We start from the raw sequence: 14,417 nt of genomic DNA, 5'->3' as shown, positions 1-14,417 counted from the left end.
TAGAGACGACGACCAAAAAAAAAAAAAAAAGACAAATCAAAAATCACGAGTGATTGACACGTGGCTATGCACAATGACTGATTGACTGGTCTTATATTTGACTGTTGTCTGATAGATTGGGTGCTGAACCATTTGTGCGGAAGACTCTATGTGTCATTGTGTCGACTTCTTGTTGGGTACATGATGAGGAAGATGAAAAAAAAATATCGTTTCTAAGACAAGTCGTATTCTCGAGAAAAGAGAGTACTAAAACTTCTGATGAAATTTGGAACATGTCAATGCTTCACACAGTTATGTTGGGGCTTCCATAGTTGATACACACTTGTTTTGCCATTCATCGGACAGCTTCATAAAACAGAATCTCTGGCCGGACCTTCCTTTCTCCACAGAATCTGACCACACTCTTCCAGTTACCAACAAACTATATCATTCACCACACATATGACGTATCTCCATCATTCATCAGTCCAACTCAAGCTCAGGGAAGACAAGCAGTTTCGTCTTACCTCTCCTTCTACAGCAGCGTGCCTGAGATTGACCCACCGGTTCTTTTCATAAACTATGCAGATGTGTTCTTCTACTTCTTCTTCTTCACCACAGCCAACCTGCATCATATATGTTGAGATTGCAACAGAGAGATAAAGCAGAACAATGGGACAAACATCGGTGGCCTTGTTTCAGATTTTACCATTGACACAAGCCGGTAGTTAGTGTTTAATTCTAAGCCTTCATATAGCCTGCTGATATTTATCTCCCACTCCAAAGCCTTTGTTGTTTCAAATATTTCTTTCTCTGATTCACTCTTTTCCCATTCTAACACTAATGTTGCAAAACCACAAAACACCAACGTCGCTTTATCATAATTCATAAGCATAATAAATGATACGAGTAAATAAGATCGAAATCATGGTGGTCCAACTAACCAATTATGAAGATAGGTGGGCATCTACTTATAATGTGATGAACAAAGTTTGTCTTTCCACATCCTCCTGTTTTAATGTCACAAAAGATTTTATATTCCATGCGAATCACCTTAAGGATATCCACAAATTCTGTATTCCCAAGAGCACACTGCATATTTATAAGCATATAAACAGCGTTGTAAGCTAAAAGGGGAAGTAGCAGTTCTGTAGGACAAAGAGGAAATTAAATGAAACATACCTTCAGGTCTCTGATTGAATCAGCAGCCATAACAATGCCATAAGAACTTTGCTCTGGATAATTTGGCTTCCTTTGGCATTTGGTACAACTAATTCTTTCATTTTCCTCCAATGTGAAAAGGCGAGTTACCAAGCTCTCTCTTTCTGGATTTTTCCAGCAATGCCAAAACTCAAGGATGGCTACAAGTACCTCAGCAGCTTTACTTGACTGAAAGACAGCAAATAGGATGACTTAGCAGTTTAGCTTATTCAACAAATAATAATAACACTATGCTAAGAAGCTTATCTTCTCTGCACGTACCATGGAATGAACTTCTTCTAGGTCAGCAAGTAAGTCGCTCAACAGGCAACTGTAGATTCCCTTATTTTCTATCACCTCTGACACAACAGATGTAAAGAAATTTTGTAGCGAAGAAGGAACTTGTTCTTCCAGGTGGTCATGAAATGGTTGCCTATTGCGCATCAAATATTCTTTGAAAATCTTAATGTTCAAGAGGGCCTGCGATACAGTATGTTTTTGTGTAAGGAAGTAAAGAGACGTAAAATGAGCATTTAAAGTATTGAATCTTGTTTTGGTTGGTAATTTCTTTACCTTCAGCGTCACATCAAAAGCTGAATTGTATCTGGTTGCAGCTTCTCCAGCTGCTGACTCCAAATGTTCCAACAGTAAATCTTCTCCAGGCTTGTTTTGCATATCTTGAAGATGGTGAACGAAGAAAATAATAAATATGAATGCCAAAAAAAAAAAATCACATTATTGGTCAATTGAGAAGTTTTTTAGTAACCAGGGCCATCATTATTCTGAACAAAACTCTCTTCTAGCTGGTGATGCTCTTCCTCTTGAATTTCATTTGCTCGAGCATCTCCTGTCTCCATAGAATCTTCTTCCACCGTTTTAAGTGATGAAGACGTACTTTCAGGTTCAAGGTGGACAGCAGGTTTACTGTTACATGTAAGAAGATGCTTTGCTAAGAGAAAATTTAAAGACAATTTATAGCATGCGAAAAATGACTCATAAGGTACTTACTGTTCAACAGACTTATCACACGGACTAGACTTGCTCGTTGAATTTTTCTGTTGCACCATGAAGACCACTCATCCTTACAACTGATTAACCAAAAAGTCAAAGAAACAAATGGAGAGTTTAGAACTTCAGAGACCTTATTGCTTCTATTTTCCTTCTTTGATTGTGGCTTCTTCTCCTCCTCGAGTAAAAGATCTGCTTCTGCTGCATCTGATTTCGCTTTGGATTCCATATTTACAATTTCACTCTATGAGTAGAGAAATAATGAGATATTAGAAACAATTTCATGGCCAAATCAGACAGAAAATAGAGAGTTTAGAACTTCAAAGACCTTTTTGCTATTATTATTCTTCTTCTTTGACTGTGGCTTCTTCTTCTCCACCTCCATTAAGAGATCTGCTTCTGCTGCATCTGACTTGGCTTTGGACTCCATATTCACTATTTCATTCTAGATGAGAAGAGACAAAATAACATATAAGAAACGATTTAAATGCAAAAATAGAAGAGTAATGAAATCTCTATGTATATAACCAACCAGCAAGAAAGGTTTCAGCAGTTGAAGGATATAAATGCGGTTGTCAAAAGCAGAAAGCCTAGTGAGGTTGTCTAGCAAACTAATCCTTGAATTATCAATCAGCAAAATTTTTGAATCCATTAGAAGAACCTGCAAGTCATGTAGATACTTTTAGATGGACAATTTTATGTTATTATATTGTTAATGAATATTAAAATCGTGGATTAACCTTTTGGGTGACCACTGATCTCAGAAGGTCTATGGACTTCAACACACTATTGTCACTGAGACTTTTACGCTCATGTATAAGATTCAAGCAATCTTCTAAATCGGGGAAATCAAACGTCGGATGCGATGCTCCTTCCAAGACATCTCGTACTGCACACAAGAATAATTTTGCAGGAGCTCCCTCTACACAACTATCACACAGAAGAGATGCATATATGCTCCACTGATCTTCTGGCAGATTCTTTCTTCTTTCATCTTCACTCATACAAATGATCTCGATAACAGTAAGAGCTGCATCATACTCTAAGACCTGCACTTTCTTTGCATATTTGGTTCCCAAAGTCTTACATGTGAGCTGAACAGCTTTCATAACAGCCACCCAGATACCAAAATTGTGTTCCCTGATAGGTCTCGGAAAGGTCTTATCCACTGAATCGTAGTCAGTTAACCAGGATATGATATCATCTCCATAAGCAGGTGCCTTGGCGTAATGAGCACTAGGATCACAAACATTGATTGTCCCTTCATCATCAAATGTATTGATATTGGTTTTCAGAAGTCTTCTATCCAGAAGAAGATACAAAAACTCAGGGTCAAAGTCGATCTTTTCTTTGACTCGTATATGACCTAAGACACTGTTAACTGCTCTGCAAACCAGATCTGTACCATCATTCCTTTGACACTTGATGGTTTTTAGAAAGTCTATGATTTGATTGAGTTCATGACATTCCAGAAAACAGATACTCTGAGGTGTTTCAGCAAGGTGAGACTCGTCAAAATTCGGTCCGGAAACTTCAAGTTTTCTAAGATATGTAGCTGGAAAATGCATCACCCAGTCTCGAATGCTACATGAGAGAATTTTATGGTCACAAAGCGACACAAGGAGCAGTTTGATTTCCTTGAGTAACTTACCTCGCTCTTCATCCGCAGCTATAGGCCATTCTGTGGACCATCCATTCTTCGATTTAGATGCAAACGATTTTACATTTTCTAGCTGATTCTTGATCATGTCAATGGCAGCTAGTGCATCCACTGGTTCCCAACTTCCAATCGACATCTTCCGAGCCCAGTCCTTTCCTATCCTCTTGACCACATCCTTCTCTGAAGAATGTTTAAGATCTGCAGCATGTTCTAATACAAGATGATTCTTACATTCTTCAGCACTAGAGAATTTTTTCAAACATTTAGTTCTACACATCCAGAAGGTCCATCTACTGTCTTTCCTGCCAGAAGCGATAACTCTCTTAAAAGCATCTAGTCCCTTTCCTTTATGTACTCCCTCGACAAAACTTGCAAGCTTTGCAATGTTTACTTTCATAAACTCCCTTTTGATCTTAACATCCAATCCCACCCAATACGACCTCAACCTCTTAAAGTCATCCCCAGACGGCTCTGCACTTTTCTTGGATTCCCTAACTTTTGGCTCAGGTATTAAAGGTGAAGTCTTGGAAGCAGCAATCTTGAACTCTGCAGCATTGATTAAACTCTCCATTTCTTTGTTCTTTCCGATGACTAGGTTTCGGAATCCCACTGGAGTAGCTGAACTCAGTTTGTTGATGTTAGTATCAGCTAAAGCCTCTTTTGCTTTGACTAGGCAGTTCTTGTAATACAAGACCGACCCAAGATGTTTGGCCAAGAATTGGAGTGATTGTGCACAAAGTTGTGATGCCTTCACATGATTCGATAAGCATCCTATACAACCCAACAAGTATGCAATTTCCACATCATGGTCCTCCGCTTTCTCCGCTAGTTCCATGAACACCTTACCTTGTTCAATATGAAGAAGCCATGAGTCGCTGGCTTCCCAATGGACTGAAAGGACATCTTCAAGTATCTCCAAGGCCTTGATGTGGTTTCCTTTAGTGATGAGACCTTCAGCCTCCTTGTAGAGTCTTGCCCCCTTAATATCCTTCATGAAAAAAGACTCCATAGTAACGATTCTTCAAGGTTCTTTGTTTCTAAAGTTTTGTTCTTTTCTTCTTTCTGTAACAATTCAGAGAGATTTGTGAGAGAGTAGTAGAGGCGGGAACAGTAACCGAATATGATTCGCAAGAAACTGAAGAGGCTGGCTCTTTATCACGTGACTGCCACGTGATGACACAAGGCTTTATAAAAAACAAACAGAGAAACAGTATTCTGAGCATTGGGAAATGGTGTCGAACACCTTGTGTGCATCAATCCAACCGGAAAAAAAATATATGAAAAAAGACCAAAACTTGAGTAAAGCTTAGAATTTGGGTTCAGACTTAAATGTAGAATTTTCTTGATAGTTGATGATGAATAAATTTCGTGAATATGTTTGGACGAGCGTTACAAGAAGAAAAAAATCGTATTTTTATCTTTGGTCGGAGAGAAGAGATGTCAATTTCAATTATATAACTTACAAATCGATTGTAGGCAAAAAAAAAAAAAAAAAAAAAAATAGAAAAAAAAACTTATAAATCGATTAGCAAGTGACTAGGCACATACTCAGAGAGATAACCGAGCATTGCAATGAACCAGAAAGATAACCGAGCCGGTTAAGTGGCTGTTTTGATTGATGCTGTTAAGCGATGTGTTTGAGGAAGTCGTTATAAAGGTGTTGAGCTCAAGCGCTTCATCTTCTTTCGATCTTCATTCTCTTCATCTCTATGTTTTCTCTGAAGAGAAACAGATATCAAAGTATTTCTGCGTATTCAACTTTAAGACTAGGCGATTACATTTATAGATCAAGAGAACCGAAATCTAGGAACTAGTTACAACTATATGTGCATCTGTTACGGAGTTGGTTAGACTAAGCTAAGATTCTTAAAACACACACGTGCATAATTCTTCCAACGAATATGCTCTAAGTAGATAACCAAAGTAAACTAACTCCAATACTCTCTCTTTTTTAAGACTCAAATGCGATGTACCATCTTTGCCGAGTTATACTTGGATCACAGCGATCTCGGAGAACTCATGGAAAAAAACACTAAGTTAATATAAAAGGTGTCTATTGGTAGATAAACCAATTATGCGAAATGCCCTCCTCTTGCTTGATGTGTTTATGGTAAGGACTCTCTGTAGACTGTAGTTGAACATTTGTAGTTTCCAAAACAAATCATATTTTACAGCACAAACACACAACTTCTTTAGAATTGGAACATGTCATTGTTTTATACATCGAAGCTGGACCTCTCCACATTGATACAATAATGTCACTTGTTAGACCATCGATCGGACAGCTTCATAAAACAGAATCTCTGGTCGGACCTTCTTTTCTCCACAGAAACGGGCCACACTCATCCAGTTACCAACAACCTATGTCATTCACCACACATATCTTCATTACGTTGGCTTGCCTATTTAAATTCATTATTCAACTCAAGGAAGACAAGCAGTTTCGTCTTACCTCTCCTTCTACAGCGTGCCTGAGATTGACCCACCGGTTCTTTTCATAAACTATGCAGATGTGTTCTTCTTCTTCACCACAACCAACCTGCATCATATATGTTGACATTGTAACAGAGAAAAAAAAACAGAACAATGGGACAAACATTTGTGACCTTGTTTCAGATTTTACCATTGCCACTAGCCGGTAGTTAGTGTTTCGTTCTACGCCTTCATATAGCCTACTGATATCTATCTCCCACTCCAAAGCCTTTATTGTTTCAAATATTTCTTTCTCAGTTTCACTCTTCTCCCATTCTAGCACTAATGTTGCAAACCCAAAAAACACCAACATCGCTTTATCATAAGCATAATAAATGATACGAGTAAATAAGATCTCAACCATGGTGGTCCAACTTACCGATTATGAAGATAGGTGGGCATCTACTTATAATGTGATGAACAAAGTTTGTCTTTCCACATCCTCCTGTTTTAATGTCACAGAAGATTTTATATTCCATGCGGATCACCTTAAGGATATCCATAAACTCTATATTCCCAAGAGCACACTGCATATTTATAAGCATATAACAGCGTTGTAAGCTATAAGGGAAGAAGTACCAGTTCTGTAGGATAAAGAGGAAAATTTATTAACAATACCTTTAGGTCTCGGATTGAATCTGCAGCCATAACAATGCCATAAGAACTTTGCTCTGGATAATTTGGCTTCCTTCGGCATTTGGTACAACTAATTCGTTCATTTTCCTCCAATGTGAAAAGGCGAGTTACCAAGCTCTCTCTTTCTGGATTTTTCCAGCAATGCCAGAACTCAAGGATGGTTACAAGTACCTCAGCAGCTTTACTTGACTGAAAGAAAGCAAATAGGATGACTTAACAGTTTAGCTTATTCAACAAATAATAATAACACTATGCTAAGAAGCTTATATTCTCTACACGTACCATGGAATGAACTTCTTCTAGGTCAGCAAGGAAGTCGCTCAACAGGCAACTGTAGATTCCCTCATCGTCTATCACCTCTGACACAAAAGATGTAAAGAAGTTTTGTAGCGAAGAAGGAACTTGTTCTTCCAGGTCGTCATGAAATGGTTGCCTATTGCGCATCAAATATTCTTTGAAAATCTTAATGCTCAAGAGGGCCTGCGATACAGTATGTTTGATGTAAAATGAGCTTAATCAAAAGATGAGAATTTAAGTATTGAATCTTGTTTTGGTTGGTAATTCTTTACCTTCAGCGTCACATCAAAAGCTGAATTGTATCTGGTTGCAGCTTCTCCAGCTGCTGACTCCAAATGTTCCAACAGTGAATCTTCTCCAGGCTTGTTTTGCATATCTTAAAGATGGCGAACGAAGCAAATAAGAATTATGAATCCCAAAAAAAAAATCACATTATTGGTCAATTGAGAAGTTTTTTAATAACCAGGGCCATCTTCCTCTTGAATTTCATTTGCTAGAGCATATCCAGGTTCCATAGAATCTTCTTTCACCGTTTTAAGTGATGAAGATGTACTTTCAGGCTCAAGGTGGACAGCAGGTTTACTGTGTTACATGTAAGAAGACGATTTGCTCAGAGAAAATTTGAAAACAATTTATAGCATGCGAAAAATGACTCATACGGTACTTACTGTTCAACAGTCTTATCACGCGGATTAGACTTGCTGGTTGAAGTTCTCTGCTGTACCAGGAAGACCACTCGTCCTTACAACCGCTTAACTAAAAATTTAGAGGATTAAATAGAGTTTAGAACATCAGAGACCTTATTGCCTTTATTTTTCTTCTTTGATTGTGGTTTCTTCTCCTTCTCGGTTAAAAGAACTGCTTCTGCTGCATCTGACTTGCCTTTGGACACTATATTCACAACTTCATTCTAGATGAGAAGAGACAAAATAACATATAAGAAAAAATTCAAAGGAAAACCTAGACGGGTAATGAAATCTCTCTGTATATATAGAGTTTAGAACATCAGAAACCTTATTGCTTTTATTTTTCTTCTTTGATTGTGGCTTCTTCTTCTCTTCGAGTAAAAGTTCTGCTTCTGCTGCCTCTGACTTCGCTTTGGATTCCATACTTACAATTTCACTCTAGTTGAGAAGAAACATATTAAGATATTATTTAAAGGCCACAATAGACAGAATATGAAAGCTCTCTGTATATATCCAAAGTTTCAAACCAACCAGCAAGAAAGGTTTCAGCAGTTGAAGCATATAAGTGCGGTTGTCAAAAATAGAAAGCTTGGTGAGTTTATTCAGCAAACTCATCCTTGAATTATCAATCAGTAATATCTTTGAATCGATTAGTAAAACCTGCAAGTCATGTACAAACTATTAGCTTGGCAATTTCATGTTCTATTATTAATGAATAATTAAATCATGAATGAACCTTGTGGATGACCACTGATTTCAGAAGGTCTATTGAGCTCAACACTCTATCATCGCTGACACTTTTACGATCACGCATAAGATTCAGGCAATCTTCTAAATCGGGAAAATCAAATGTTGGATGCAGTGCTCCTTCGAGAACATCTCGTACTACGCACAAGAATAACTTTGTGGAATTTCCTGGGGCTCTCTCTTCACATCTATCGCATAGAAGAGATGCGTATCTGCTCCACTGATTTTCCTGAAGATTCATTCTCCTTTTATCTTCACTCATACACAAGTTCTTGACAGCAGTAAGAGCTGCATCATAATCTAAGACCTTAACTTTCTTTGCATATTTGGTTCTCAGAGTTCTACATGTAAACTGAATAGCTTTCAGAACAGCCAACCAGATATCAAGATTATGTTCTCTGATAGGTCGGGGAAAGGTCTTATCTACTGAACTGTAGTCAGTTAACCATGTTATGATATCATCTCCATGAGCTTGTGCCTTGGCGTAGTGAGCATTAGGATCAATAACACTGATAGTCCCTTCATCATCGAGTGGAGCAGTGTTGCTTTTCAGTAGACTTTTATCCAGTAGCAGATATGAAAACTCAGGGTCAAAATCGATCTTTTCTTTAACTCGAGTACGATCCAGGAAACTGTCCACTGCTCTGCAAACCACATTTGTACCATCATTCCTTTCACACTTGATGTTGTTTAGAAATTCTAGGATTTGATTCAGTTCATGACTTTCTAGAAAACAGATACTCTGAGGTGTTTCTACTAAACGAGAATCGACAAGACTCTGTTCGGAAACTTCAAGTTTTACAAGATGCTTAACTGTAAAACGCATCATCCAGTCACGAATGCTACCGGGGAGAATTTTTTGCTCGCAAAACGAGACAAGGAGCAACTTGATTTCCTTGAGTAACTTACTCCGCTCTTCATCCACAGCTATATGCCATTCATTGGACCATCCATTCTTAGATTTAGATACAAACGCTTTCACATCTGTGAGGTGATTCTTGATCATTCCAATGGCAGCTACTGTATCCACTGGTTCCCAACCTCCAACTGATATCTTACGAGCCCAGTCTTTTCCTATCCTCTTGACCATATCCTTTTCTGACGAAAGTTTGAAATCTGCAGCGTGTACTTGTTCAAAATGATTCTTACATTCTTCAGCACTAGAGAACTTTTTCGAACACAAAGTTCGACATATCCAGAATGTCCATTTTCTGTCTCTCTTTGCAGAAGCGAGAACTTGCTGCAAAACATCTCGCCCCTCCTCTCCGTAATGTCCTATTCCGTCAACAAAACTAATAAACTTTGCAATGCTTACTTTCATAAAGTCCCTTTTGATCTTAACATCCAATCCCACCCAGTATGACCTCAATCCTTTAACCACATCCTCACGTGGGTCTGGACTTTTATTTGACTCCATAACTTTTTGTTCAGAATTTTTTATGATAGAACCAACAAGAGTCTTGGGAGAAGCGATCTGGGACTGTGCATCTTCAATTAAGCTCAACAAACCTTTATTCGTTTGGTCGAATACTCTTTGCTCTAGCAAACTCAGTTGAGTAACAGTTAAAGCTTGTTTTGCTTTCTCCACGGACTTATTGTAATACAATACTGACCCAAGCTTTTTTCCCAACATGATGAGTGCATTTGCACAAAGTGGTGATAACCCACCACCATCTCCCGAAAAGCACTCTACAGCACCTAACAAGTATGCGATTTCCACCTCAGGGTTCTCTGTTTTTCTCGCTAGTTCCAAGAATATGTGACCTTCTTTGAGACGAAGAAGCCATGTGTTTTTATCTTCCACTAAACTCAAATCTTCGATGATCTCTAATGCCTTGATGTAATTTCCTTTAGCGACGTGATGTGTAGCTTCTTTGTAAAGTTGTGCGCCCTCCTCATCATCCTTGAAAGATGGCACCATAGTAAACGATTCTCAAGGTTCTTTCTCTTTCTTGTTCTCTAGGGTTTGACTGCTTTGAAGGAGGAAATTTTGTTATTTGCGAGGAGAAGAAGAAGCAGAGTATTAGAGGCGGGAACATCAACCAAAACAGCAAGGTACACCCGTATCACGTGAGAGCCACGTGACAAGGCTTGGGGAAAAAAACAACAAACTGAGAAGTGAGAACCCAGTTTTTATCATTGAGGAATTCTATCAAACACCTCGTGTGCATCTACCCGTGGTAGAGGGAGAAAAATGCAGAGAAGAAAGCTAGTGCAAATGTCCGTCTTCGTAGTCAGAAATTCTCATTTTTCAACTTACATTAAATCTCTTACCAATCTCGACGTTCCACTTGTTGTTGATGATGACGATCCTCTCTACGCCGACGTACCCAAGCCTCGGAAGGATAAATCGGAGAGGAAGCCGTATCCGACTCCGATGAAAGAGTTGATTCGTCGTGCGAAAGAGGAGAAACAACTGAGAAAATTACAACCATGTCGAGTTCTGGAAGATCCGCCGGATAATGGGTTACTTGTACCGGAACTTGTCCACGTGGCTCACTGTGTTCACCGATGCCGCAACTCTTTACTCTCCGGCCTCTCAAAAATTATTCATCATGTTCCTGTTCATCGCTGCAGGTTACTTTACTTTGTCTCCCTTCTCTGTTTTGATTTGATGATGAATGAATCTTTACTAATAAGTATAAATTTCAGTTTTATAAAGCTTAAATTGGACTGGAGTCATTTGGGGTCTAAATTGATTGAGTTGTTGAGCTCTTTTCAGTTTGATCCTCTAAGTATCTGGAGTTAGTACCAGTGAGTGAAATCATGGGTGCTTAATGTGGTTTACTTGATTAAAACAGAAGATCCAGTGTGAGTTGAGCTGAAAATGGAGACTTTAGTCGGTTTTATCTAGTTTTGATGTTCGAACTTGTGTTCCTTGTTCAGATGCTGCTCTGAGGTTCACATTGGCAAGGAAGGGCATGAAATCAGGACTTGCACAGGCCCCGGAAGCGGTTCAAGAAGTGCAACTCATGTCTGGAAAAGAGGAAGAGTGAGCGATGTTGTGTTGTTCCCAAAATGTTTTCATCTCTATGACCGTGCTGTCAAACCGAGAGTTTTACACGACGAGAGGTTTACCGTCCCTAAAATCTCTGCGGTTCTCGAGCTATGCATGCAGGCCGGTGTAGACCTCGAGAAATTCCCATCAAAGCGAAGATCGAAACCTGTCTACAGCATCGAAGGAAGGATTGTAGATTTTGAGGAAGTCAGTGATGGAACTTCAGAAACTGCAGCTACTTCTACTACTACACTTTTACAAGAAGACGATAGTTGCAAGGAAGAGAAGAAGAGCTTGAAGGAAATAAGCATCATGACGATGGATTCATGGTTTGAAATGGTTTCAGGGGTCAGGAAACTGATGGAGAGATACAAAGTGTGGACTTGTGGGTATTGTCCAGAGATTCAGGTGGGTCCAAAGGGACACAAAGTGAGGATGTGTAAAGCTACAAAGCATCAGATGCGAGACGGAATGCATGCATGGCAAGAAGCGACTATTGATGATGTGGTTGGTCCAAACTATGTGTGGCATGTTCGGGATCCTACTGATGGTTCTGTTCTTGATAATAGCTTGACGAGGTTTTACGGCAAGGCTCCTGCGGTTGTGGAGATGTGTGTACAAGGTGGTGCAGCGGTACCTGATCAGTACAAGAGTATGATGAGGCTTGATGTGGTTTACCCTCAACGTGATGAGGTCGATCTAGTCGCTTGACCTCCCCACTCTGTTAATTTGTAGAGAAAAACCAAGAAAGAACGAGAAAAACCGACAAGGAAAAAACATCAACCAGTCGATGAATTTCTCAAAGTCCTCGTAATATGTATCCAGATTCGAAAGTTTAGTAAGAATCCACCTGTATCAAGGAACAAATGTGTTCACTGTCAAGAGTAAACCTCATGGCTTTTCTACTAATTTCAATTTGAGTCATAGGCTAATAAGCATATCATTTAGCAGTTTTGCAATTGCATAAAGTAACCAAATTTTTTTATTTATTTTTTTAGTGACCAAATTCTTTCCAGTTTGTTAAACTAAACCGTCTTTAGCTAATGAACTGACGTTTACAAATGCTAATGAGTACGCTCTTCGTTTCTGTGGTACAATTTTCTCTCTTTCTTACTTCTACATTCGTTTTAATCCTCAGCAGATGCTGAAGAGCACTTCTCTAACTCATTTTTTTCAGAAGTAACAGGTTGATTTGAAAAAGGAAAGCTCATATATATATATTAGGAAAAATGAGAACACAATTGTGGTTCTTGTAATCCTCCCTAAATAGAGGAGCCCCAGCCTCGGCCTCTCTGAAATCTAAACACACATTCAATTCTCGACGGCTCTGCTCCTTGCGGTTGCGATTTCACTTCGCAGTTTCTCAATCTTTTTAACCGCTCCGATTATTTTCCTCTCCATCTCTTTCAATTGCTCAAGTTTCTCTACGTTCCCACTCTTCTCTTCCTCAAAATCTTTCCTGTCACATTAAACCAAATGGTTAAAACAACTGATGAATATTTAACAGTTACTTGACATGTAAAAGACTCCTCTTTTTACCGTAATCTTTTGTGCTCCTCTTTCAACCGCTCAAGCTCTTGGCTCGAAGCCTCTAAACTCTCTGCCTCAAGACAAACCTTCTTCAACTCCTTTAACAACAACTTGGCCTGCGAAGCAAGCTCTTCGCGTTCTCTGGCCAATCGATGAGCCTCAATGTGAGCTAATTGCACCTCCCTCCTTATATTCTCTCTGTTCTGCACCATACCCTCCAATTTAGCTATTTTCTCAAGAGTCGCTCGGATCTGAATCTCGCTGTCTGTTTCAGTCTTTCTGATGTGAGCTCTTAGCCCTTGGACTTCACGGTTAGCCACAGTTAAGTCTTCCTTGAGAGCTACGTAGCTTGAAGCTAGTTTACGGTTGTCACTAGAGAGCCGGTCCATCTCAACAGCTTGAGCTGCAATCTTGTTTTCTAGGATATCGGGAAGGGAAACCCGTTGGTCTCGAAGATGACGGGGATCCAAAGCCGAAGAGATGATCTCGTGGTGCCTGGATGATGATGACCCACTAGTTGACATCCCCTGGCTAACTCGGCTATGATGCTTTGAACCTAGCCTCTCCCTTGAAGACATTCCTACAAAGGAAACATAAAATGTTCCTTTTTAACACAAAAACTTAAATTTAAGAAGCGAATAGAAAGAAAATTCTAAACAAGACTTAGTCCATCAATGGGAAGGCTTGATAATCGATTTGGAGATGATCTTCAATTTCATTCCGACAATATATCTATGCAATCAATGAGATTCAGTAATGGAAGACAAAAAGCAATTCTCTAGGTTCGTATCTTGATACAAGCAAGAAGAAACCCAGAAGCCGGAATTACGAACTAACAAACAGAGCCGAATCATAACTAAGGAGATGAAACCAATTTAACTCAAATCCTAAGAAACCCTTATATCATCCATATCACAATGGGACGAACCTGAAACTCACAACGAGAGATGATCTCTTCGATATAAATTAGCTGAAAATTCGAACACCGGAAGAGATAAGTGTTGCAAAATTAAGGCTTTATGCTCTAAAAAGACTGCGATCTCTAATCAAATCAAAGACAGCGATCGATTTCACAACAGTACCACAACTCTGGTCTCGGCTTGTCAGAAAGTTCCAAATCACTGTAATTGTTAATTTTTTTTTAGTTTTAAAACGACGGTAAATTAGTGTGTTCCGACAATAGACTTGGGTCTTAATTATGAAT

General features: G+C 39.1%; 3 protein-coding genes and 1 pseudogene across 5 annotated transcripts; 1 reads left to right on the top strand and 3 right to left on the bottom strand.

Annotated features, from left to right (window-relative positions):
* Positions 1-131: 131 nt before the first annotated feature.
* On the bottom strand, positions 132-5,072 carry LOC17874771 (annotated as a pseudogene).
* Positions 5,073-5,978: 906 nt separating this feature from the next.
* Positions 5,979-10,721, bottom strand: LOC17876668. The gene is made up of 13 exons (XM_023779565.1): positions 8,675-10,721; positions 8,470-8,598; positions 8,266-8,376; positions 8,052-8,162; positions 7,921-7,970; positions 7,716-7,834; positions 7,525-7,628; positions 7,238-7,435; positions 6,938-7,144; positions 6,699-6,846; positions 6,471-6,601; positions 6,300-6,386; positions 5,979-6,208 (listed from the first exon to the last, which is right to left on the bottom strand). The coding sequence occupies exons 1-13, from the start codon at positions 10,604-10,606 to the stop codon at positions 6,113-6,115; spliced, it is 3,423 nt and encodes a 1,140-aa protein (XP_023635333.1). The 5' UTR covers positions 10,607-10,721; the 3' UTR covers positions 5,979-6,112.
* A 63-nt stretch (positions 10,722-10,784) lies between these two features.
* On the top strand, positions 10,785-12,642 carry LOC17877163 (APO protein 3, mitochondrial). The gene is made up of 2 exons (XM_006280510.2): positions 10,785-11,262; positions 11,572-12,642. Exons 1-2 carry the CDS (start codon positions 10,880-10,882, stop codon positions 12,392-12,394), a joined length of 1,206 nt encoding a protein of 401 aa, XP_006280572.1. The 5' UTR covers positions 10,785-10,879; the 3' UTR covers positions 12,395-12,642.
* A 228-nt stretch (positions 12,643-12,870) lies between these two features.
* On the bottom strand, positions 12,871-14,310 carry LOC17876713 (protein FLX-like 4). 3 transcript variants are annotated; one of them, XM_023779575.1, is made up of 3 exons: positions 14,142-14,310; positions 13,223-13,817; positions 12,871-13,142 (listed from the first exon to the last, which is right to left on the bottom strand). In XM_023779575.1, the coding sequence occupies exons 2-3, from the start codon at positions 13,789-13,791 to the stop codon at positions 12,995-12,997; spliced, it is 717 nt and encodes a 238-aa protein (XP_023635343.1). In that variant the 5' UTR covers positions 13,792-13,817; positions 14,142-14,310; the 3' UTR covers positions 12,871-12,994. The 3 variants fall into 3 exon arrangements, with proteins under 3 accessions (XP_023635343.1, XP_006281018.1, XP_023635348.1); XM_006280956.2 differs by having other exon boundaries at positions 13,223-13,793; XM_023779580.1 differs by having other exon boundaries at positions 13,223-13,793; positions 14,153-14,310.
* Positions 14,311-14,417: the final 107 nt, after the last annotated feature.

The sequence above is a fragment of the Capsella rubella genome, unplaced genomic scaffold (genome assembly GCF_000375325.1).
Source record: "Capsella rubella cultivar Monte Gargano unplaced genomic scaffold, Caprub1_0 scaffold_8, whole genome shotgun sequence".
NCBI classification, from domain to species: Eukaryota; Viridiplantae; Streptophyta; class Magnoliopsida; order Brassicales; family Brassicaceae; genus Capsella; species Capsella rubella.
Note: the sequence above shows the minus strand (reverse complement) of the source record. Positions and strands in the feature narration are given on the sequence as shown.